Below are 26,152 nucleotides of genomic sequence, written 5' to 3'. Positions count from 1 at the left end.
CCACACGCTTCCCTTTCTTTCTGCTATTTTTTGCCTAAAGGATTCCTCTCTTTCTCTGCTCTGAAAATGTATTCTGTGTAATCACAGCCACAGTTTGTTCTCGCACTCACATGGTAACATGCCCTGTTGTCCACGTGCCAGCTTATCTTATCAGGCCCAGAGAAAGAATTCAGAAGGCGGGTGCTGCCTGCTTCCCTTTGAGTCTGAGAGAGCAGATTTTCCCTGCATCAATGCCTTTCATTAGTCCACCCACTCTCGTCCACTGCATTGTTAGGTCTCGCTGAGCCAGCGCATGCGTTGCTCTGCGAGAAATTTAGTGAGTGGCTTTTGAAAGTGCTACCAGAGGCTTTTGCGGGCCTCAAGCTTGGGTTCACGCATGCGTGCATGCGCGCAGCCGCCATGTGGGTTTCTGTCAAGGCTCATTAAGTATTGCGTGCCTCTCTCCGCCTTGTTTTATTTACTTTTTGCTGCCATGTGCCGAACGTCACACCCGACTGTTCTCAATTAAATTAAGTATATGTGGGTAATTCTTTCTAACGCGCCGCCATGTTTGTGTCCCTCTGTGTTCGGCATATGGGACTATACTCTTAAGATTTTAGGCGCCCAACGGTCGGCCTTTTCGGAAAATCTGCTTGCTTTACTCTAAGCGTCAGCGCTGGAACTGCCGTTACCCGCCTGGCAGACCTTCTGCTGGCAGCACGACAAGAGTCGGGACGTAGACCCCAAGCTTTTCCAGGTCAGTGTCGGCGCTCTGTGCCTCTTTGGCCCGTACCGGATGTGGAAGTTGATCTCTTTGCTAGTAAAAAAGAATTCAACTTCCCCCGGAACCCGCCATCCACCCTAGCGATTTCCTGTTTATTGGCCTATGTGGTGCCTGTTTCCAGGGCTCTGGCGTCGCAAAGGCCGTTGCTGTGTATGTGGGTTGTATGGTCGTGTGTGCGGGTTGCAGGGGAAGCGTGGCGTGATCCGCTGATGGTTGGCAAAAATAAAGCCGCCTAGCGTGGTGCCGGCTCAAGGTGCCTCATTTCTCGGCAACAAAGGATAATTTGGGGTGCTTGTTTGGGGGCGAAGTGCATAAGGGTGCCTTTTTTTAATCCGTGGGGGTCTATTTGCTACAGATAGAAAAGAAGTGATTGATAACAACAATTGAGCTCCATTGGGGTAGGAGTGACGTACATAATGTAGAACTCCGCGATCATACATGCTGGTCAGACCCGATTCAGGCGTGGGTGCTCGTGTTTTGAAAACATCAAATGGTTTTCATTTAGCCTTGTCACGCCTCAAGTTGAACTCACTACAGTCTTAGCCAGTGTGAAAAACACCTCCCACTCCGTTATGTTTTTCAAAATCAAACCACCGTCTCCAAATGTTACTGTGCATTAGCGGGTCTATCTACGTGGACGTAAAGGCCACTCTCAGTGTATGGAACGGGCATTGAACTGCTGCACCATGTGGATGTTAAAGTTGTGCAAAACAGCGTTGCAAATGGTGGGCAACAGGGAGGACTGCTTAGTTGAATGTATACATTAGGAATGTTCCCATCAGCTAGTCTTGGCTTTTCAGCCAAACACCGCTCTCTACGTTCTTGAATGTATACTTTTCTTTATAGAATTATACGATTGTGTCACTTACCCAGAGCGGAGGTGGTTTAGCCTAAAACACCCCCTAAAAAAACAAAACTAAATGTCATACTTGACTTGGAACCTTTTGGTAACTTTACTGACAGCTGCCAAATGTCCAGGTACTTCATTAATCACCCCTGCCGGCCCTCTGTTTTACTACTGTTGCTTTCTGTTGCTTGTGATAACCTTTTTTAGGGCAGTGTAGCGAGGTTATTTTATGTAGTGTTATCTGTGTCCTCATTCCCTTTACGCTGATGCCTGGAATGTTGAGGGGGAATGGATCCTTGACATGTTCATGTAACTTATGGACCTAAAAGAAATAAAGAACTTACTTCCTACCTAAGCAGCCCCTGACTCTTGTATGTAGGTACTGTCCTCTAACTACAGCATTTTGGCAACAGGTTATTAAAGGATCTGCATGAAAATGCAGCAATACTCAGGTGGCTGTTTGGTGCTATCTCTGGAGGAGGAGAGGGCCAGTTGTGAGTAGTAAGATGGCCATGTGACAATGAACGTCTGGTTTGGAGGTGCTTGAGCTCACATCTACTGGCAAGTGGAGTCCAGTCCCAAGAATTGGCAAGCTCTGACAAGGGCAATGAGCCAGTTGAGGAAGTTGTACGCCAAGGTGATGTGTCCCGGTGAAAAGTTCTAAGCTCAAGGCCAATGCTAAGGATACAGTGTTATAAGGACAGTGGGAAGAGGCAGGATAGATATTTCATTTACAGTGAACTTTTTCCATTTGAAATGACACATGAAGCTTAAGGTAATAACGCATGCAACATAAGGAGCAGCGTTGGTGAGTGCGAAGTATGATTCCTTATTTAAGATGACACGTCCAGCCTAGTCCATCACTTTTAAGGGTCCAGTGTCCATTCTGCATAATTTGTGGTGCCTTACACAGTGACCAGAGGAGATAACGTGGTTCCTGCTAGCTATGTGCTTAAGGCATTGGACCAAGTTCTTGTATTAATGCGCAGCACCAAGTAAATGGGAACTTTCCTCTCCAGCTCGAGGCAGTCGGCACTGGAAGAAGAGGGTGTGATGTTTGGGCTTCATCAGTGCAACCTGCTCTTAAGAGAGACTTGTCAATATCATGGGTGTTAGAGTGGAGGCACTGGCTACATAGACTTCGACTTCATGAAGGAGAATAGTAAACTAATGTTTGATTGGGGCAAGTCCGGAAACGTTGAAGAAAGACTGTCCAAGGTCTTTTTGTTAATTTAGAAAGAGAAGTAGGGCTATCCCCTTCGACATTGGCAATAGAAATGAGACTCTATTGTTTGAAAGTATAATATGTCCTGTCAAAACATCGCCTGCCTGGTAATTTGTCGAGTTGCAGAGTTAAAATTCGACTTTCAGTAAACTATTCAACAGGGTTGTTTGGCCTTCATGGGGTATTATTCTATGTGCTTCTGTTACAAAATGTGCCTTGTTTTCCAAGTGATGTTAATTAGTTTGGGAAACAATGGGAGATTCATATTGCCTTGTGACATTTACATATTATTGGTGGTATATGTACTGGTTAGCAAGTTTTTTATGACCGTTAGAATTTCATTGTTTGGGTTGTTGGGGGGATTCTGCTCATGCACAGAACTATGCACAGGAAACCAGGACCTCAGTGAATTGTAGTGTACCAAAAAACTCACCTCAGTACCCAGAACCCCTATCCGACTAGCATCAGTGTCTCATTCGTTTTCCGTATTATCTCGAAGCTACCAATGATTAGACAACCCAGAACAAGCGACTTAGGTTACTCTCAGGAATGGTGGGAATCAGAAACACCTTTTTGTTATTATTCTCATATCAGTCCACAACAAGAGTAATCGGAGACACGGAAAAGTTTTAAATGTTTATTTTTAACTACGTGCTCTAAGGTGCGGTACTTTGGCGAATATAAGCAGGCATATGATTAAAAACAAAACCATCAGCATTGTTACAATACCATAGAAAATGAAGGGAGAACATCCAGGGATGTGAACAACAGACCGTTCTCATTAGAATAAAAAGCAAGCAAGCAATTTTACTTGTAATAACAGCTACCTGTAGTGTTGTGTGCAAAAGCAGCAACGTGGCAAGATGGCGTTTTACTTCCAAAGCGCTTATGCTAACATAGTAGTGTGTGCACATAAAACCCTGCCTCCACTACAGGGTATTGAAGTTTGGTAATGGTTATGGTGTGCTGAATGGACAGGGTGTAAAGTTTAAATTGTCAACTTGTAGGTTGTAACTTTGGCATCCTTAAAGGATCTTGACAAAACTTTCTAAAAAAATACTAAGGGCCTCCACTTTGGGTTCTTTAAGGCACCTTTTGTGCTGATCCGTCAAGTGGTGCCAAGAAAAAGATGAGATCTTAAAAGTGCCATTTCTCACTTTAACTCTTTATTCTTCAGTACAGTACACCTTCAGTAGTTTTTGAGAAATTAGCATTGAAAAATAAAATTAATTCGTGCATGAAGAGGTTACATTTTATAGATAGCTGGACCTTTAATGTGCAAATCTTCTCCAGATTCACAAATCAACTGAGGGTTTGCAAATCCAATATAATAATGGCATACCATTGGACAAGGAAGCTTTTCTTCCTTTTCTGCATTGCAGATTTGTAAATCAGCTGGCAGATTTGTGACTCCGCCACCGTCTTGATTGACTGGTCATTAAAGAAACATTTCTTTTGCGTACACAATCACGTAACACGGTGCACTGAGCAGCGTGTAGGGAAAAATCGAAGGGCAAAACTGGGGGAGGGTGAGAACACTCTGACCCCCAGAACCATGTGGAGCTGTCCCAAAGGGAGCCCCTACCGCATTAAAATATATATTAAATTTTTTTTTTTTTGCAGGATTTGTGGATCCAATGTGGATTTGCAAATCCTGGACCCTCCCTTGGCACCATGAATTGTGAATCCAGCAGATGTGCAAATCCAATAAAAAAAACAATAGGAAAAAATATTGTTCTGTGCTGTTCTGCTGTGTTGGCCATGCGTGATAGGTTGGAAGCAGTGGGTTGTGAGCTGGGCTTAGTCGTAGTCCAGTCTCTGCGGCCAGCTGCTTCTGTACTTGGCAAATGCCTTCTACAGTAAGGGTTGGCCACCCACGGCGGGTTGGGAGGCTAAGCCCTGAAGCCAACCCCAGCTATACACAGCCGAAGACTGTGCACAGATGGGTTTGGCCATTTGTAGTGGGTTTGATGCAGGGCAGGTCCTTAAGCTAACCCTCACTGCTCGGGGCCAGGCCTTGTTGCCAACCCTATTGTGCACTGCTGAAGTCCATGCGTTGTGTAGTAGTGAAGATTAGTAGGCTGTGGAGGGTGATGTCAGGGGCTGGAGGCCATGTACTGCGACCAACTCCCTGCGCGTGGTGGAAGGTATTACGCAGGAGGTTGATCTTCCGTGGCAGGAGGAGCACAGGCAGCTGTGCACAGCAAGGGCTAGCTGCAGGGTTCGAGCAGATGCACACCACATGCGATACCTATGACCTCACAGTATTTGTACCGATACATAACAACACTGAAGAGCAAAATGTAATGAAACAAAAAGACATCATTAGACCTATGAATGTTAGTACACCGTCATCTCTGTCGAAATTGTAAGGATCTTGTAAAAGGAAGTTTCATCTGTCAGATTATGTACAATATTTTTGATTACGTCTGCTTCATTAAAGTTGAGGTTATGAGCATTGCATATTGGGTGTGAGTTGCTGTTTGCTTGACTGCATGGCATGTGGCCTGCTGTAGAGGTCAGGCTTGAGTCCCTGGCCCTAGAGAGGTATGCTTGAACAGGGGTTGGCAGCCCTCGCCCTTAGTAGAGGTAGCAGTGGTTTCTGCAGGGGTAGTGACCAGAGTTCATTCCAACTCGGGTCGACAGTTCAGTTTATCTCCAATTCGAAAATGCCTGGAAAGTAAAGTAATGCCTCTGTTCCCGCCCAACAGGAGTCAAAAGATGCTACATTTTTGGCACAAACACCTAAGTGTCTCTGGTTTCCTGACAAAAGTCGAGTGCTGTGATTATTTCAGACTAAAAGGACAACCCTTTGCACCATGCAGACCTGTTGCCCATGCGTCCTTCATATATAAGACTTGGAAAAACTTAGCTCAGGTTTCCAGATAAGAATGAAGGATTCTCTTTAGCAGCAACACAAGAGAATACCGGATGTGAGATGCTACTCTGGAATGCCTGTTTCTACACAGCCCCGTATATAATCCTTAGGTGTCACCTGTCCACCTTTTGTACAAGGAAATGCAGTACTGTTATGAGTGTATATCCGAGGTCACAGTTCATTCTCAGTGGTGGGTATTGTGGTGCCACATTCACACTGGGGCCCTCACTCGATGCCTAATAACAATGCAAGTCTATAGCGACACTGTTAGGAGTTGAAACACATTAGGTTGTTTTTTTTTACTTTATTTAACCATTTGTTACATCATATAGAAAAGTCATAGGTGACAACTGTCAAGGTCATCGCAATAGATAAAAATGAGATGGAGCATAAAGCGTCAATACAGTAATCGGACTGCAAAAAGGCTGCAAGGGAAAACATACAGGGAAAATATACAACATTCAGTCCCGAAGGCCACAATTTTGCACCAAGAGCGCATACCCCCTCCCCATCAGCGACTCTACACGCCCACCCAAGCCCAGCCATTGCAGGTCAAATAACAAAGTTTAAAGGTCAGGAGCATAGTAGAGGACCCTAGAGTAATGAAAGTTAATTATATGGGAAGGGCCAGGTAAGTTATCCAACCCCCGTAGGGACAATGCTCCGTACCAGTTGAGTCAGTGGCCTGACGTGCTTTTTCTACATAGGATCCGTATGGACCCCATATGTCCTTGGGGCGTGATGAGCCAGGTAGGGTACTGGAGTATATTTCACTGTTGACGTTACAGTAGGCCAGACTGCTCAGCTGGCCTTGCAACGTGGGAGTTGATCTACGTCCCCAGTGAATAGCAATTTGTCTTTTGGCTAGTAGCAGGAAGATAGCTGCGAACCTTCTAGTAGTTTAAGGGAAGTTGACCACATATACCAGCAATGCCACTTCAGGTATGGGGACCAGTGACAGCTCAATCATAGCACCAAGTGTTTCATGTACCCCCACCCAGTAGGACTGTTGTTTGGGGCAGGTCCACGTGAGGTGTGCAAAATCAGCATAGGGGAGCGTCACATTTGCGGCAGGTGTGGTGTCTGGACAGGTCCAGTCTGTGGGCCCTGGCCGGGGTAATATAGATTCTGCATAAGAACTTTAAGTTTAGTAGCTTATGTCTGCTGTTGAGTGATACTTCTTTAGTTACTGCACAGCACTTACCCCACTGATCATCTGTGATGGGTCGGCCAAGATTCTCCTCCCAGAGCTTACGGATCCTGTCATCGTTGACCGGTCTCAACTCGGACCACGCCCTATATAGTTTTAAGATGAGGTGAATTCCACTTTCATTTTCAATGACAAGCGAGAGAGGAGTGAACAAGTCCGGTTCGATGGGGAAGCCAGGCAGAGTGGCACGAAGTGCTGAGCGGGTCCGGCCCAGTACAAAGCTGTCCATAAAGGTGGCATCATGGAAGCGAGTCTCCTCCGTCTCTGAGAAGATGTGGCCATCAGGGTACAAATCCCCCAGTTTAGAGACTTCAAATTTAGCCAGCATGCGCTGCACCAGTTTTTCACCAGTGATTGGTAGCCAGCGGGTGTTGGACAGGAAGGGCTGAGGAATAAAGTAAGGGGGCGGCTGTGATTTGACACAGCTTCTCCCAGGCCCAGCTGGGGGTGGAGACAGTCTGAATGTCATTGGGGTCTCTGAGCATGCCCTTAAGCAAAACATTGGATAACCGTTTGGGAAGGGCGAAGTCCGCCTCGGGACGGAGGAAGGGAATCCTGACGTCCGGGTGGTACCATGCGAAGGCATAGCTGCATTGGGCCACCAGGTAATAAAAAATTAAAGTTTGGCACTCCGAACCCTCTCCGCTCATATGGAAGAGTGAGCACCTGCCAGCACACCCGGGCCGGTTTGCCCCCCCCAGACCAATCTACTAAGGTGTGACCACAACGTCAGGAAAAATCTATTCATGAGGGGTATGGAAATATTGTTAAAAAGGTACAAAAATGTAGGGAGCACCACCATCTTAATGACTGCAACTCTGCCGGCGATGGACAATGGTAACCGCAACCATCTTTCCACTTGAGCCTCTAGGGCGCTTATGGCCTGCCCGCAATTGAGGCGAAGGATCTGGGCGGCGTCAAGATGAATGTGTATGCCTAGATATTTGACAGAATCAGAGCACCATGCGAGGGGGAACTCACAGTCCCTTGATATTGTGCTGGGGGTCAGGGGAAAAATAACCGATTTATGCCAATTGATGCCTAGGTCAGAGTGTTGACTGAATCGGATGATCTCCCTATTGAGTGGCTCTAGGTTCACCTGGGGGTCTCTGACATAAAGGATGGTGTCATCAGCGTAGAGCGAGACCAGGAGAGGGCCGGTGTTGAATTGAAGGCCTCTCTGAAGATGCCTTTCCTGAAAGTGACGAATTAAGGGGTCCATAGCTAAGATGAACAATAAGGAGGACAGAGGACAGTCCTGCCAGGTGCCGCGTGAGAGAGAGAAGGGACGGGAGAGTGTGCCGTTTAGGCGGAGTCACGCCGTGGGGCGGCAATATAAGAGAGCAGTGGTGGCAATGAATCCCATAGGCATACCCATACGGCGCATGACCGAAATGAAAAAGGGCCATTCTAACAAATCAAAGGCCTTCTCTGTGTCCAATAGAATTGCAGCGGCGGGAGGGAAGACACATTAGTTAGTAGGAGGACAGACCTTCCGAAGAAAATACACAAACAACTAAGTGGTCTGAAGGGTCTGCTGGACACTGCTTTGGCACTACAACAAAGGCTGCAGATTGAATGTGTATAGTGGAGTAAGATGGAGTAGAAGTACCATAAAGCTACCCTAAAGATAGCTTATCGCCGTATACTGTTTGCCTGAACAGCGCGGCCCATCTCCTGTGTTTAGGCCTCGTTTTGACTGGTTGACGAGGTCCTGATATGTGTAAGTTGATGTGAGATCCCTGGCTGATGTTCTCTCTTCCTGGTTGTTGGTCTGCTCTCTGTCCTGGGTGCACTGAGGATCTGTGCATCTTATTCTTTGGTTGCATGATTGTCTGCCTCCATCCACGCGGTGATCTACGGTGTATGGTGCTTTTGTTCTTTATATCTGCAAAAAGACAACAGTGATTGTAACTGAATGCAGAAATGATTTCTTGAAATACATTGCTGATGGCTGTAATCATTATAATTGTAATCTGTTTCCTTTAGGTCAGAGGGATGACCTGCGCCTCCTGTGTCCATAAGATAGAATCCAGGCTTATGAAAGTCGAAGGTGTGCAGTACAGCTCAGTAGCGCTCGCTACCAACAAAGCCCACATCAAGTATGACCCGGAAGTGGTGGGTCCTCGGGATATCATGAAGATAATTAAGGTGGGTTTCTTGCGGCCTCCATTTACCTCTTCTACCTCTCTCTCGGGTATGTTGGCTGTCTCCTACTTCCCAGCATCCATACTACTGTCCATTGGAGAAGGTGAGCGAGTAGCAAGTGCAGTTTGTATTGACTAACAAGTTCTGGTTTTGTGACTGTCGCCACTTGTCACCTTAGTTATTTAATAGCCCTTGTATTGGAAAAATTGGAAGTAAACATGAACTATGGCTTGTAGTGAAAGGAAATGGGTTTTGGAAAAATAAATTACCTTGCCTGAATAGCCACTTCTTAAATCCAAAGACTGGTGCAGGAGAAGACTTCCTAGCTGTGCTATCCAAAGTTGTAGTTTTTATTTATTTACAGAGTTTTATAAAGCGCGAACTAGACCCGAATCGGTTATCAGAGCGCTTTACATAGCACCAGTTGCATTACATAAGGACACATTCATTTTTGTTAGGCACGGGGAGATTAAGTGATTTGCCCAGAATCACAGGAGGTTCAGTGTCATTTCCGAGACTCGAACCCAGTTCCCCAGATTCGAGGTCGACCGCCCTAGCCGTTAGGCCAGCCCCTCTCCCCTAGTTGCATCTCACAGGCAAAGAATGCATTTTACAAAAGAAAGTTGTTAACGAAAGCTTGATGTCATTATTGCTGTAACTTGCGGCGAGAAGGATATGTTTTTGTTAGCAAGAATTCAACCGTAAGCCATCAAATGGGTTTAATGGTTGGTACATAGAGGTGTACTAAGAGCAGGGGGGGTGGGGGGGGGGGGTGAATGGTCATGTGATCACCCAGAATGATGTGGCCTGAGAGTGTCAGAATGAGCAGCTGCCAGTTGGAGAAACTGCCCTCCTGCCTGGTTGTTTGATGACTGCCCTGCAGGTGATAAACATCTTGACATCTTGGACGAACCTACAGAATCATTCAATGGAAAACGAAGACCCAACGTTTGTTGTCATCCAAGAAAGGTGACACATTTCATGCATCCAGAGTGTTGTCTAAGGGCGTGGGGCTCTCTCCTGCTGCTGCCGGCTACGATGACCCGCTCCTTATGATCTGATACGACCTGGAGTCTGCTTTTTGCAATGCCTTTATTCGGGGGGTTTATTATCTGCTAGCATTCGGCAGCTGTAGTCACACAGCAGATGCAAGGGTATGATGACCTGGATTGCCTGATTAATTCTCCCTGCTGTTACTTACGGTTAACTAAGTCTCAATAGCTTGTTTGCAAGCTAAATTCAGCCTGGCCAGCAGTGTGCAAAGCCGCTCTTCAAATGCCCATAGACACGTGAGCACGGCAGCAACCCATGCCAGTTCTCCCGCATTATGAGAGTCATTACGAGGGTCCAATAGAACCTAAGAAACCCAGTGACTTCTAAGCAGAATATGGACCAGTTGCATAGAGTATAGAGAAGGGCGTGGAAGGTACGGAGAACCAGAGGAGTTTGGCCGTACCACATCTGTCTTGCTTGCATTGCAATCAGTGCAGCAACTGTCCAGTACTGAGCAGCTGCACTGCTGTACTTTGAAAGGGAGAGTACTTGCACCTCTCAGCACTGCTTCAATATATTTAATGGGAGAGTGCCGGCACTTCTCAGCACTACTTCAAGATATTTAATGGGAGAGTGCCGGCACTTCTCGGCACTGCTTCAAGATATTAATGGGAGAGTGCCGGCACTTCTCAGCACTGCTTCAAGATATTTAATGGGAGAGTGCCGGCACTTCTCAGCACTGCTTCAAGATATTTAATGGGAGAGTGCCGGCACTTCTCGGCACTGCTAAAAGATATTAATGGGAGAGTGACGGCACTTCTCAGCGCTGCTTCAAGATATTAATGGGAGAGTGCCGGCACTTCTCAGCACTGCTTCAAGATATTAAAGGGAGAGTGCCGGCACTTCTCCGGAGCAAACAGGTACTCTGAATAGTGAGGAGCTGCACTTCTATATTTCTGTTTAAAGCACCGATTGCGCTACATCATGCTGTGGTCACTGTTTGTGGCATCCATGACCACTGAGTAAGGCAGAGCTTAGCAGGTAACTCGCGGCAACACTGAATCTCCTTCCAGTACTAGGGTCCATACGTAGCAGGAGAGTGTTGTAAAGGTATGGGCCCTCTGCGGGTCCGGTGCTTGATATTAAGAGCATTGGAAGCTGAGAAAGTGAAGTGGACACAGTTACAGGATTTCTGTAGGCCACAGATAAGTCATGAATGCCCTTGAGGACGAGAGCATTGTTTGTTGTCCATGGCTCATATTAAATAAAGTAATCAAGTTTACTTTGTGTAAAAATATTCCCCTTAAATATTAATCGCTGCATAGAAGTACCATGTAGAAAATCCATGCAAAATCTCTCCGAATGCTTTTATGTAGTCCTCATCTGCATGTATGCCTCTGAGGCAGAGTAAACTGTTGGGATAACATGCACTTTGGACTGAGCCAGAGGCCGAGCTGCGTTATTCCCCATTGATGCCCATACAGAAGCGGTGCAATGCCCCAATTTCGGTTTATTTAGTGGCATACACTGAGCTGAGGAGGACGAGGCGGAGCCACAGTGAGGCGTCTGCTCTGTGGAGCTTCATTAAATGTCTGTTGTAGTGCATTGCAGCACTGACCTCTGGACATGGGCAGTAACGGGCAGCACATTTATTTTCATGCCACAGCACTCGCTGTACTCCTGCAGCTCCCCCTTAGGGCAGAGAGGAGGATTGTGGGTGTGGCAGAGGCTTTACATAAGCATTCAGAATCCAGCTTCCGGAAGAACTTAAAAACACACCTTTTCTCAAGATAACCGAGCCTACTCCTCACTATTGCTCTGAGTTTTCAAGTGTAGCGCGGGGACACGCTTCTTGCGTAACCAAGCGCTTTATAAACCTCCCTAATAATAATAATTGTTTTGGTTCTTTTATGAGCCCACAGGTATCAATCGTGTGCCCATGTGGGCTTGCAAATGTGGATCTACTCAATAAGGATCTGCCCGGGCATACATCACATGCACAAGAGCAGGGAAGGGAAAGAAGCCATCCCTGGCTGCGACTTCCTCGGCCCTATGATGGTCTTGGGCTTTTACCTCCCTTCCAAGCAATTCGACCTGAAAATAAGGTGCATTTGTTATCTGGGTGCCAAACTGTGCCCCAGCGGTTACTAGGAGCGCCTGATCCTCGTATAATAACTTGGTTGATCTGATCTACAAATCCAACAAGTATTGTCAAAAGCAGTATATGTTGGCTATGAAAGCTGTTGACTTTGGCAATGTTTTGTAGCCATGCTGTACAGCAGCACCGATGCTTTGCACTGTGGCTAAATGATGTTGAAAAAGTGCTTTCATGCAGCCAGAGCTCATGTGCTTTTTATTAGGTGCATTAGCGCTGGATGCATCATAGTGCTTTTTTATGATTAATTTTAGCCATGCTGCTGTACAGCATGGCTACAAATCATTGCCAAAGTTGGAAATGCCCATGCTGTACAGCATGAACAAAAGGCAGTAGAAAAGCCAATAATCTCAAAGGCTAAGCCTATTGGCTTTGCCAATGCTTGTTAGGTCTCAGCACACCACCCCTGTAGTTCGCAGTATATCAGCTAATCTCCCCATGCATGAAAAAGAAATAAAAATGTGACATTTGGTAAAAAAATACTATCACATAAAGAAAGCAATTGCGCCCATGCCTTACATTTGGAAGCAGATCTGTTGTCACAATAGATATCCATTTTGAAGGAGGAAAGCGCTTCTTTGAAGTGCATTTGGCATAGTAAAACATAGCTACAAACGGCAAGTGGTCCAACAAGGATGAAAGAAGAAGAAAAAAATAAAAGTAGTACCTTAATCACACCGTGATCAGCAGAAGTACAGCAGTCAAGCTGAAGTAATCAGTACCTGGTCCATGCTTCAGTTGAAAGAGTTGGAAGTGAAGCCAGCACGCCCTGGGCAATTAGAAGGCAGCAAATATGAGTGACAATGAAGCCAATGAATGCTAAGCAGAGGGCAGGCGCCTAGCCCCTTGTTGTATACAATATCTCTCACAAGCGAGAGCACAAAATGTGTTTGAACCTGCAAGAGTCACGCAAGGGAGAGGTGAGCCAAAATGGTGCCGCGCAAGTCGCTCCAAAATCAGGGATGGAGCACCAATGGACACCTATGGCAGGAACGACATTGCCACCCTGTGACCCTCGGGTGCTACACAATGCCTTTTAACTATTGGACTCTGAGAATGTTAGGGTGAGTCTGCTTTGAGTTTGCTGATTATTTGATGTGGTTTGATCTGTAGCCAGACGCTAGTCCATGTGATTTTTCTTCATGCATTTTTCACCACTTAAAATAATTTTTGTGGGTATTGTTTCCTATCAGAGGAATGATTCAGTTCTGTGAATGTTCACTTATACTGTTCACTCACAAGCTCTTTGATTCCTTTGTGTTGGCTTAATATCAGCAGGATATGCATGTTTACAATTGCTCACTGCTCACTGTGCTTTTATGAAGGATATTGGACTCTGACTCAGTTCTCATGAGTGTTTTTCAGTGGTTTGTTCACAAATGTACTTTTTAGTTTCTGTATGCATTTTTTTGGTTTCCGACTTGCTCATGAACGTATTTGTAAATTCTGCCATCTGATCAAACGATTATTGCAATCTAGTGTCCGAGGGGCTATTATCATTCACAAACCAGGGGTGTGCTGTTTTCATATGGGGCTGGTTTGCGGATTGGAGTGCAGTTCAAAGCATCCTTTGTACTTGGAGGTCATATCGCAAATGTACATTTGGAGAGAGTCACAGGGACCGGTGCTCCTTTAAAATAAAAGGTTTTCTACCTGGGATTGGAGGAGGAGAGCAGGGTGTGCTCCTCTAGCTGACTGTCCGCTTTTCCTGAGGCTGCTCCACAAAATTCCCAAAGAGAAAACTGTGCCACACAGGGACAGCTTTCTTTTTGTGAATCAGTTACCACCCCGACTTGGGGGCAGTAACTGATCATTAGTACCTCCCTTTCCAAATTTCCAATTGAATGGAATGCCCCTTTCACACCCTGCCTATTTGCGATTCAGAAAGGGTTGCAAATGCCCTTTTGCATGTCCTGCAGGAGCTGAGATTAAGTGTGCCTCCAGAGTAGGAAAGGGAAGGGACCAGACACCTTATAGGCATGCACGGGAAGGGCCTACTAAACAGCAACACGTATGAGTAATGCACATTTTCCTTATTGTTGATCATGCTTATTTCGCAGTTAGTTCACGACAAGCAGGAGCATGTTTGATGCTGTACGACTTTCATAGATAGACGTGAGTACTCCATGGGATACTTTTAGGACTCACTGACACTGTGAGAAACTTGCACTGCCTTCTGCCTGAACTCCAGGGATCTCACTCCTGTCCCAACCTAGACACTCACCCACAACCTGGACTCACACAGACTAGAGGCAAATCAGTTCGCAGTACACACAAACACAAACATGAGTAATATGCTGCATGAAAAACTACAGAAACATAATATCCTGGAAAAAGCAAACGCAATGCAAGTGAAATGTAAACAGTGCACCGCTCACATGGATGACCATAACAGTTGTAACAGTCATTGTTCAGAATTCTACTAGTGTTTTGCCAGTAAAGTTAAGGGTTTGAATGTTTGTCTGTCTTACAGACAAGAGCGTGATCAGACGCCTCCAGATGGTACAGATTTCTGCTGCCAGCCTCCTCTTCCGATTGCCTAAACAGGACTCGTTGTCTGCTCTTCTTCACGACCCACCTTAGCTCACAGTAGATAAACGCGTCCAGTGTGAGGCGCTCTGCTATTTTTTTTAACATATCTTTATTGGTATTTGATTATATATTCTTCCATCGACATTAATGCTCAAACCGCAAGTGCAGTATTCCCCTTACCTGTAGGTGTTACAGAGCCTAGTATTAGTGCCTGGCTCCCTGTACCTCAAGGAGGCGCATATAGAAGCAGTACAGTACATTTGGCGTGTAAATACTAACATTATTTATACTGTCTGTTACACAGATGAGAAATGAAATGCATACTCCCATATTAGTTGCTTCCCTACTCTAATATATTGTCCCCGTAGCACAGGGTACCCGAGGCTGAGCAGGCAGCATCGCCGCCGCTCAGGGATCTGGTATAATGTAAAATTACCCAAGAAAGATGCAATAAACAGGCAAGAACATTGAACTGCTTGGCTTAAACCAGAGCGGTGGCGACTGCTCTGCTATAGGCACACAATCATCTCTCAGTCTGGACCACGATCCCTGCTGGTAACCCCACACCACCCCTCTCGCACACTTTACTCAAGCAATTGGCCATTTCACACAGTCCCCGGAATGAAATGAACTCAGATGGGGGGGGGGGCTTGCGTTCCTTTTCCTTCCTTGGGCCCAAGCTCTGGAACATTCTCCCGGCGTCTGCGACGCTGAACCTCCCCAACGACTTCCTCAGGGATCTGAAAACATGGCTATTGCAAGTTACGTGCCTTGGCTGCCCTCCTGTTACCTAGCGCTCGGGGGTAGCTGCGTGCTTTATAAAGCCTCAGCGATAGTATTAATAATAGGGCCTGTTTCAATCTCAGTTTTTAATTACTGCCGGGTCTGAGACCCGGAAGTACCCACCCCACTTAAGGCCACAGTGAGAAGTGGTAGAAACAATTGTAGAATTTTACATCCGGGTCCTCTGCTTCTGGTTATTTACTCTTTTCGATTGATACTTGTTCAGTATCATTTCCCATCCAATAGTGTGCATATTACCCCCAAGTGACTCAGTTTGCCATTAATCATTCCCTCGCCTCCTCTGCATCACTCTGTTATCTCTCTACTTCTCCTTTCTTTGTGGATCACATGGTGTATTTTGTCATTGTGATAAACTATGCTGATAATTTGACTCTCTGTTGTGATTTTAATGATTATATGGGTTAGAGGTTGACTTTCTTTGTCCCAATAATTTTAAACAAATTAAGAACATAGGCAAACAAAGCATGGCAGCTAGCCATGCTGTCTGATTGTCAGTCCTTGGTGTGTGCGATACACACAGGTTGTTGGCTATGTGTACTTGCCCAAGCTGATTTGTGCTGAGTGGAGGGTGTGAGCGCACAGGGATATTGTATACAAGGAAACTATGACCATCTTACCAGCAAGGGGAGCATGTGGAAATTGTTAATTTATTTTCTCTAGTACCATCTATCAGATTGTATAACTAATTGTTGACTTATTTTAATTAGCGCAACTGGTGTGAAATTGTTTCATAATTAACCTGCTTTTTTTATACAGGACTTAGGGTTTGACTCAACTTTTGTCAAGAAGGATAGATCTGCAAGTCACCTCGATCACAAGCAAGAAATAAGGCAGTAGGTATAATTTTACTTACCAGATTTTAAATGAAGATCTATGAAATAATCTTTGATTTGAGGAAAATGTTTTCCTTTTCAAACCATAATATCAGTGTAGTGTATTTTCAAGACGGGGCTCCATGCAGAAAGATTAATTCACATTAAAGTGACGCAGACGCGGTCTATTAATAAAGCCGATGCTGACTTGGGAATCGGAGACCTGCAGCGGCTGACGGTTCTACATGACTTCAGTGCAGTAAATTCACGTTAGCATGTTATCAGTCTGTAGATTATCTACCTCAATTCCTAACACATGGATTGTTCATATTTGCTCCGGGGTGCCCTCTCACCTTAAGCAACCTTCCTGGCCCTATAGGGCTGTTTGTTTTTTGCCCTGTCTCCTCATTCCTGCTGTTTTTAAAAGATGTCCTGCTTTACCCCTATAGTATTCAGGTGGTTCTCTTGGGTGATGTGGAGCAAGAAGAGGCCACATTGAGGTGGACTTGCAGAATGCCTTGTCCACACATCTTTTGTCGCACCTTGTTAACTCTGCCTTCTTCTCTTCCTGACTAGCCTTTTACGCAGAGTTTTCTGTGCATTTCCTTGCTGGCAATTTTGTCTGACTGAGATCCCATCTCTCCTTCTCTTCGGCAACTTCCTGCCATAGATCTACCCGCACTGTGTCCTAGAGGTTGCTAAATGACTTCATGAGACCAGTGACACTGTTTTCCAGTCTGTGGTTTGTCTTTAACAACATTTTGCATTCTGGAATTTTTATTCCTGGTTCACATCAATTTAGCCATTTTGAGTAACACACTTTAAAACAAAGATTTGAAAACGGAAAGGCCATGGTTGGAGCAGTACGTCCTCCGGGCATGGAGTCATCTGATACTCTTATTCCAATAGCAAATTTATTGTTGCAACATTGGGTGTCTTGATGTAGCCACATGCTGATGAAGGAGTCATCTGATACTCTTATTCCAATAGCAAATTTATTGTTGCAACATTGGGTGTCTTGATGTAGCCACATGCTGATGAAGACTGATGGAACTGCATTAGGTATGACTAGCACTTTGTACAAACAATAGCAAGCTATGGGTTGTGTGTCTTGTAGAGGATCCCTTACTTTACTGCAGGGACGTTGAGCCTGGAACAAAGTGCCACTGTGCTATGAATAAGGAACTCAGTCCTGATGTTACATTAAAAGCTGTTTTTTTGCACTGGATTAAAAAGCCAGATCTCCTATTTGACCCCCCTTAGATCTCTGACCAAGATGGGGAAGTGAGTAAGGGTTACCTGTGTGGCAGTACCTGGATGGTATTGCAAACAAGATAGTCCGAGTTAACTCGGAACACTTGAAGAGATTACGGGATAACCTCGACTTTCCCATTTTATGTGAGAATCTTGAAAAGACAAGTCCCTTGGATACTTCTGTTGGGAAAACCTTCTTTGGACAGTAGTCAGATCATCCATTTGCATTCTAGTTAAGTTGCTGTTAACTCATGCTGTATTGCAAGAAGGAGCAAGATGGTCTCCCGGCCTAACTTTGAAATCTAGACTATCTTCTGCAGGCACTCGTCTTGTAGAGCGAGATATAGTTACTCTGCTGGGCCAGAACCGCTTGTGATTGTAGTACTGTGGGTCAGTACATAGTAGTGTTAAAGAACTGTTGCTCTGCCAGAGTCATTGAGCAACAAGGAGTGGCCCGGTCATGCAATTTTAAGTTGAAGTTCTGCTGCATAATTATCTCAAGCCTCTAGATGGAAGTACTTTAGGGGCAATTCTCTGATGCTCGAAGTTTGCACAGTAGGACCTAACCACCAAACGAAATACTGTAATTTTCAGCTCTTGGGCAGATACTCACCATAAATATAGGCATTGATTTGATACCTTATCCCAGTGTCTATATAGATGTCTAAACATCAGAGCAGTGATAGATTCTGAGCCCAAACACGAAACACCAAAGCAGCAGGAGGACCCGGCGCCTCGGCATTATGACTTCCAGCAGTATCAAGCCAGCTGGGACGAAATCTGCTCCCATCGAGAGTCCAGGCAGTTATGTTCTGTCTGGATACATTTATCCCTCTTCATCTCAGTTGTCACTTTTGCATGAAAGCTCTGTCCTGTAAGCTACTGCAATGTTGTTTAATGTATTAGTAGGACTGTGAAAGGTTCCTTTGTGTCATGCTCCTGGGCCCAACTACAAGTTGCTCAGCCAAGCTGTAGGGTAATGCACATACTTCTGCCTTGATTTCTTTATTTGCCTGGGTAAGAGTCTCTGTTCACTTAACCACTTTTCTCTAAGAAGTGCAGGTCCACATGTACAGTAATGAAAGTTTTGGGCGGCCTCATCCTCTGCTGGCCTGGCATCCATTGGGTGCTCCTTGGACTGATCTATGTTGTGCATCCTTTTGTTAGGTGGAGGAGGTCCTTTTTGGTGAGCTTGTTCTTCTGCATTCCTGTCATGGGGCTGATGATTCACATGATGATTATGGAAGATCACCATTCTGTTGTTCACCACCACAACATGAGTATGGACGACGCCGAACAGTATCACAGCAATATGTTCCTTGAGCGCCAACTCGTCCCCGGATTATCCATCATGAATTTGCTCTCCTTCCTGTTGTGTGTACCTGTTCAGGTAATTCCAAATGGCACCTCTTCTTTCCAATAATTTCATCTATGTTAGTGTGAAAATAATAAATAGTATGAACTATTGTGAGACTGCATTTAACCCTGTTTGTGATGCTTTGGCTTTGCGGCTGCCCAGCATCTAGGTCCCCTTGCTTAGTTCAGAGGTTCATTTTTTTCTTCTTTATTTTCAGTGTTAGGCCATATCACCTCCGAAGGCGCACATTGTGGTCTTATCTATAATTTTTTAGCCATATACATTGTGCCATGAAAAGCGATCCAGTCCCAGGTTTGCACTCCAGTTGTGCTGGGACCTCCAAACCCCAACCTTCCTTTTTTAAACACGTTTACTATGAATTATTCGGATCCATAAGATGACAGGCCAGTTAGAGCAGAAGTCTCTCCTTTTGGCTTCATGGTGCTGTCTCCAGCAGATTTTAAGCTGTTTAATCCACTGCGAGGACATTCAACCCGAAAAAGGGTCATTGGGATATTTACTTTAGGGTGGGCTAGTGTCATTGATATTTAATGAAATTATAACTTAATTTTCTACATTCTATATCGCTTTGGGGAGTGCATGCGGACTGGGGGAGGGAGGGTTTGTGTTATGTGTTGCACACTCACTGTGTGTAGTTTATGGAGACATTCTTGGCTTTTTCTTCCCTCTTTTGATTGCTTGGAGAGAGGTCATCCTGGGGGTACAGGAGTTATTGGCCTCCATAAGGATGGCTAAAAACCCAGGATGAAATATTTTGATGTCCAAAACCTGTTGCACTTCTGGCGACGTCTGCTGCTTGACACTGCCAGATGACCCTGCATGGTTTCATGTGGCTATTGAAAGTGGACATTTAACAGTAAAGGTGGAGGGAGGGAGTCATCAACTTGTGTGTGGCCAGCACTTCTTTGTTGTATTTTCAAGTAAATATGAAGTGTGTTCCAAAGGGTAAGTGAAGGGCGGTCCAGAGTAGTGGGCTGCAACTCTGCATGCAGAAGCCAGCAACCACTAATGAAAATGGGAAGGAGGGCCTACACAGCAATGCTTGAAGAGGCAGGTACATGCATGTCTGGGCACCTGATCTTACTTAATCTACTCTGGAGTTTAATCAGGGTTTACCTTTGTTCACCCATTAATCCACAAATCCTAATTCTTATTCTCTCATTTTACATGAACTTCATGCCCCCAAATGCTAATTTGAGAGGGGTGCCTAGTAGTCCCATGTGGGCTACACCGAAATTTAAACAAACATTGAAACATGCATGTAGCCAAGTTTAGAGCACGAACCATAGTAATGTAAACAGGTAAGCTCAACAGAACACAGTCATCGTATATCATATGTAGGTGTAAGATTCATGAGGATACCAGAGAAAGCTGACGTTTTTACCCACTTTTGAATAAGAGCACTCCCTTGAACCCTCCTCTTGAGTCCTTTAATTTAACCACACATCATCCATTCTTGTTGACAATTTCTAAAGGTCAAAATCATCTTCATATATCCCCAAAAAAGTTTGCTATTGTTAGGCTGGACTACAAATATTAGATGGCAAGATCCCTTTCTTTTTCAATCTTCTCAACTCAGAAGAATTTAACGTAACCTAAGTTCACACTTATCTTGTCACTGGTTATTAACTGTTAATCATGTTGCAGTTTTTAGGTGGCTGGTACTTCTACATTCAAGCATTCAAAGCGTTGAAGCACAGGACGGCTAACATGGATGTGCTGATCGTACTTGCCACCACCATTGCCTTTGTCTATTCATGTATCGTTCTTCTGGTCGCCATGATCGAGAAAGCCAAAGTGAACCCGATAACCTTCTTCGACACTCCCCCAATGTTGTTTGTGTTTATTGCACTAGGCCGCTGGCTGGAGCACATTGCTAAGGTAAGTGTGGGCTATAAAACTCCTTCATTAACAGTACTAAGCTAATGGCAGACCTTTATTCTCCCTTCTTGTTTCCCAGTGTTATATTTTTTGGAGTGGGTTGAAGGTAATAGAGCACAATTTGACCACTTTCCCTCAGTGCTCACACTCCCTCTTTTCTGTTAAAGAAGTTCTCACCTCTTCACATCAGCACACCCTCTTATTACCAGAAGTGCTGCTTTTCAGCCACTTCCTTCCTATGCCCTTGTTATTTTTATATATATGTGCTTCCTCTGCTCTAGTAGTATCCTGCTTCCTAATCCTTTACTGAGATATATGCCATTTGTTACATAGGGTATTTTTATTTGCATGTTATTTCTGTGGTTGGTTGCAGTGCTTTTTAGTGTATTCTTTGACTTATCTCTTTCATTTTACTCACACTTTTGCCTTTTATGTTGTTTTGTTTCATTTTGGTATTCGCACGTTTCCACTCATCCTTTTTTCTCTACATTGAATGTTTACTCTTGCCCACCAACACAAACCGTTCAGAAGAATGAGTGTTCTTTACATCATACTTCAGCGGGCCTCCTCCTGGTTCATACCATCTCAGTGCTTTATGAATGGATTTTGTTTTAATAAACTGTTTGAGCATCCTTTTTTTTTTTTTTTTTTTTTTTTTTTGAAAACCTTTATTGACAGTTCAATAGAGAACAAGTATGGGCCTACAACCCCCCGGGGCCGGCCGCTAAGCAATCAGAGCAAAAACAGGCAAGTATAAACACAGGCAGCACATCGGGGAGCAGAATCGTGATGCTAATACTGTGAACAGCGTAGGTAGGGCACCAGGAGAAAAAGGTTTTCGTTTTATAATGAAACAAGGCAGAAGGATCAGGTGCCAGACTATTTTCAAACAGCAATTACAGGTATGCAGAGTAATAGACGTAAACGATTTACAGCAATCTATTAGGTCAATGGCGCAAACACAAGAACATCAGGATGAGGAAGAGTATCATAAGCAGTAGCGCCTGCAGTCCCCCGCCAGAACTCCCGGAGAGCACCCCGGAAATTGTGGTACACATGGAGCGGCAACGAGTCATAGCAAAGGAGGTGTATCACACTGATCCCAGAAAAAGAAAAACAAAAAGAATCAGAGAAGAAAAAGGAGGCCATGGAAAAAGAGATAAAAGACGAAAGAACCCCCTCCCCCAACCCCCCACCCTGCACCTCTGCAGATGAGTACGGCCCCCCCCCCCCCAGCAGTGTGCCTGTCGCCCTGGAACCAGACCCGAAATATAGGAGAAGAGGGAAAAAGAAGTAGGAAAAGAACCCCACCAGACGGGGGGGTGGAGAAAGTATTAATAAACTGGAGGAGGGCCTTCAAAACATACCCCCGGCTTCTCCCTCCCGCACGGTAAGTGTCCCCCAAAGTGAACAATAAACAGCACAAAAGCGATCTTCTCAAGAAAGATGGGGAGCACTATGCACCTATTATGCTGTTAGCTATGCCAGGAGAGCACGCAACCCCTGAGCCCGCCCGTCCACTAGATGACCACCCCTGAAGGATCCGCCTTATCCCTGACCACTCTTTGGAATTCTGCCCATGCCTACCCCTCGACCCAGCACCATATCCGACGTTCCAAGGTAGAGGATTGTCCAAAAACGTCCGAGAAGCGACGCACACAGGTGGGGTGGAAGTCTCTGAGCATCAACACAGTCCGCAGCGTGGAGAAACAGGCTTCCCAGTGCTGCCCCAGGATATGCACTGCACTCAAGGTCCAGGAAGGCAGAAGCAGCCAAAGCAGACAATAGTTGCTGGAGTTGTCCCTGGGTCGCAGGAGGGCACGTACGGGACGAGGCTACCACACCCCACTCAGGTCCAATGCCTCCGGGACAGATCGGGCCCTCAGCTGGACGAACACACTGTAGCATACTGGCCTGAGTGTCCAGCCGTGCACTAACCTCAGGGGTGGCCGCCAAAGTGTCCTCCTGTGCGCAGTGTGGGTAGTCCCTATGTACGTGCGGACAGGCGGGCCGCCATTGCCCCAACGCCGACGCCACACCGTCGAGCTTACTCCCCAAGACCCCGACACCATGAATCAAGGAGGAGTGAAGAGCACCAAGGGCCTCGAGGAGGTCGCCGTACCCCAGCACAGCTCTCTGCGATCGCGCCGCCCCACTCCCAAAAGTCGCACTCTCACAAGCCCGCTGCGACCCAGCGGACAGGATGGTAGGCTTCATCGCAACAAGATGGCCGCCAAGTATGCCCGACCCTCACCGGGGCCGGGACCCTGGGACAAGCGTCTCGATGGCCACGTCGCTGGTGACCGGGTTCCGGGGGCAGGCGAAAAGTTATCCGTTGCGTGGTCACGGGCAACAGTCGTCCCCACTACGGACCCGCTCCCGTGAAAAGCCGGGGGCGGCCCGCAATGATCAGGGCAGGATACGGGCGGCAGCCGGGCAGCTCACCATCAAAGGCAGGGGCAGCCACCGGAGGATCTGAGAATTGCACCCACGGGCATGCACTCGGACCGCTACACTTGACAGTAGAAACGACCACGACGAAATGTAGGCCGAGTTTGGCACCGCTCCGGTGGACCGCCTCCGCCCAGTCACAACAGGCCGCTGTTGTTGAACTGCCACCCGGCCACGGCGTCCACTTGAGGTCCCGGCTCCAGGGCCACACAGGCCGCAAAGTTCAAATGCTCGTTTCTCCGGCGATACCGCAGCCAGAAACCTCGGAGTCACACAGTCGGGTGCCACTCTCCTTCAGAAACACGACCGCGTAGCACAGGTTGAGGATCTCGTGCAGGATATCCGTGCGGGATGCGGAGGTTCACGGAGCCGGGAGTCTACGCTGCCGTCCCGGTCGCCATCTTGGCTCCTCCTGTTTGAGCATCCTTGAACATGACAGGAAAGTAACGTTTATAGTTATAATCCGGTGCTACAGCTTTATTTTGTTGTATTTCGAATTGTGTGTGACTGCCAGAATAAAGGTTTTCCAATATAAAGGGCTCCAGTGCACTCTTAGATTGTGTACCCAATCTGTTCTGTAGATTTGTTCATTTCGGTGGGTAATGTATTTTATGCCTGTCATTTTCACTTTGGGTGCTTGGTGTTATATGCTACTCAGCATGATGTTTGATATTTGTAAATTTATCTCATTTGGAGCCAATTAAGGTTTCACTGTATATCCTCATTTCGTAAGCTATTCATTGGTACTTTGTGTGATAGATCTTTAATTGTTAGACCTTTGATGTCGACTTTTGGCTGTATTTGTAGATTACGTTTCAGAATGTCTACACAATGCAATGGCTAAATAGCTATGTGTGAAATGCAGTTAACTAATTAAAATAGTTGGGGGCGTGGCCAGGCAGCATGGCCGACAGGACGTGAGCTCCACCGGATCCCGATCACTTGACCCCAAAATCCTGAAAAGGCGATCCTGTCAGGGCCCCTGGGCCGACAGTTGGTGGGCACATCTACCCCCTAGCACCTGGGGAGGGCCCCGAAGCGACGTGGAGCGGGAAGCTGGCGGTGACGCTGGAGTACAGCCCCTGCATTTGCAAGCCCGGATACGGGTCTACGGGAGACCGGGTCTGGGGCCTACTCCCGGACGCCGGGGAAGGCCGGAGCACGACATACGGCGGAGATCCTGAGGCGGGGATGCCGCCGCCTTGACCGGAGAGCCGTACATCCCCGAGACATCGCGGGAGGCCGCCCCGGGAGCACCGGGGGCCTCCGGTTTACCAGTGGCCGAGTCGGAGATTTGCGGAGCGGCTGGCGGGTCTGACCCGGCCTACTTCCATGGCGGGTGCGACATCCTGGTGAAGCGACTGGAAGGGAGGCTCGCGGACGGGAGCCTGCGCGAGACACTAGCGGCACCGCCGGGGAACAGACCCTGCACTTACCAGCTGGGATACAGGATGACGTGAGACCGGGGTCTGGGGCCTACTCCTGGAAGCCAGGGAAGGCGGGACCACACGAGACAATGGAGGTCCCGCTTTGAAGACACTGCCGCCTTGGCCGGAAGGAGGCCATCCCTCGGGACATCGCGGGGGGCCGGGACGGGCGCACAAGGGGCCTCCAGCCGGCCTGAGGCCGCGGCGGAGTGTGGCAGACGGCTGGCACGTCTGATCCGGCCCACCACCATACCGGGTACGGCAGCCTGGAGCAGAGATTGGAGGGGAGGCCCGCGGCCAGGAGCCTGTGTGTGTGGTGGGAGACGGTGTGGAGGGGCGGACCGGCCCGGACGGAGCAACGGTGATGACGGGCCCATGGCTGCGTGGGAATAAAGGGCGCCTGCATTGGGCGGTGAGCGCTGGGAGTACCGGACACTTGACGCTGAGGGGTCTTGGGGACCTAAGCTGCGACGGAGACTGAGGCCTCGCTGTGGGGACGCTGGCGGTTCCCCTGCGCCGTGCTCTCTCCGGCACGAACAGATTACCACTACGTCGGCCCCGGAACGGAGAGGCCCAGTGGGGGCTAGATGGCGGTGCCCGGACCGGCGGGGAGGGCATCGGCACCTCGGAGGTGAGAGTCTTGGACACTACGGGGGGGAACGGGGCCTAGCAGTGAGCGGCGGAACACGCAGCGTGGCGCCAAAAGAGGGCAAGCACCCGACACTTAGCCTGCCACCCAGTTGCCAACGCAGAGGGGACAGACGAGGGGAAGGAAACAGAGCACGGGCCGTGACTCCCGGGAGCGGAGGCGGGGTGAGTCAGTGAAACCCCGGGGACACAAAGCCAAAAGACCTCGCCTGAGCGCCTCGGACGGTCGGGGAAGGGGAGTGCATACCGACTTCGGACCCTGGCACGGCCTAGTCACGGCCTTGGGCGATACAGGAGGCAACGGGGATGACGAGGGGTAAGATGTCTCGCTCAACGCAATCGAACACGATCACGCAATATGCCACACAGCGACAGCCATCCCAGCGGCTCACCCGGCAGACGGGCCACGGCGGAGGGGAGGACGACCCCGGGGAGCCCTCCCGAGCGGAGTTGCTGAAAGCGATACAGGGGTCCCACTCTGCGCTGGAGCGACAAATAGAAACGGTCTCAATTGATGTAAATTTGCTGAGGACGGACCTCCGGAAAGTGGCGGACAAAGTTGCGGATGCAGAAGGGAACATTGAGCAATTGCAGGGAGAGGTGACGACCCTCAAACAGACAGTCGCGCAACTCAGGGCTACGACAGGAGCCCTGGAACGAAGGGCAGAAGATGCAGAAGGGAGGGCGCGCCGCAGCAACATCAGGGTCATTGGTGTGCCGGAACGCGTGGAGGCAGGGAACGTGGA

The 26,152-nt window shown here is 47.3% G+C and overlaps 1 protein-coding gene across 10 annotated transcripts in view; it reads left to right on the top strand.

The window, feature by feature from the left end:
- ATP7A (ATPase copper transporting alpha) overlaps nt 1-26,152 on the top strand; it is a 481,542-nt gene that overhangs the window by 279,048 nt on the left and 176,342 nt on the right. For all 10 annotated transcript variants that reach the window (XM_085608229.1, XM_085608231.1, XM_085608228.1 and 7 more), the window contains 4 exons: nt 8,913-9,074; nt 16,312-16,388; nt 18,789-19,011; nt 20,647-20,880. In XM_085608229.1, coding sequence (XP_085464355.1) covers nt 8,913-9,074; nt 16,312-16,388; nt 18,789-19,011; nt 20,647-20,880 — 696 coding nt within the window. The remainder of the gene's footprint in view (nt 1-8,912; nt 9,075-16,311; nt 16,389-18,788; nt 19,012-20,646; nt 20,881-26,152) is intronic.

The sequence above is a fragment of the Triturus cristatus genome, chromosome 5_2 (assembly GCF_964204655.1).
Source record: "Triturus cristatus chromosome 5_2, aTriCri1.1, whole genome shotgun sequence".
NCBI lineage: Eukaryota > Metazoa > Chordata > Amphibia > Caudata > Salamandridae > Triturus > Triturus cristatus.
Note: the sequence above shows the minus strand (reverse complement) of the source record. Positions and strands in the feature narration are given on the sequence as shown.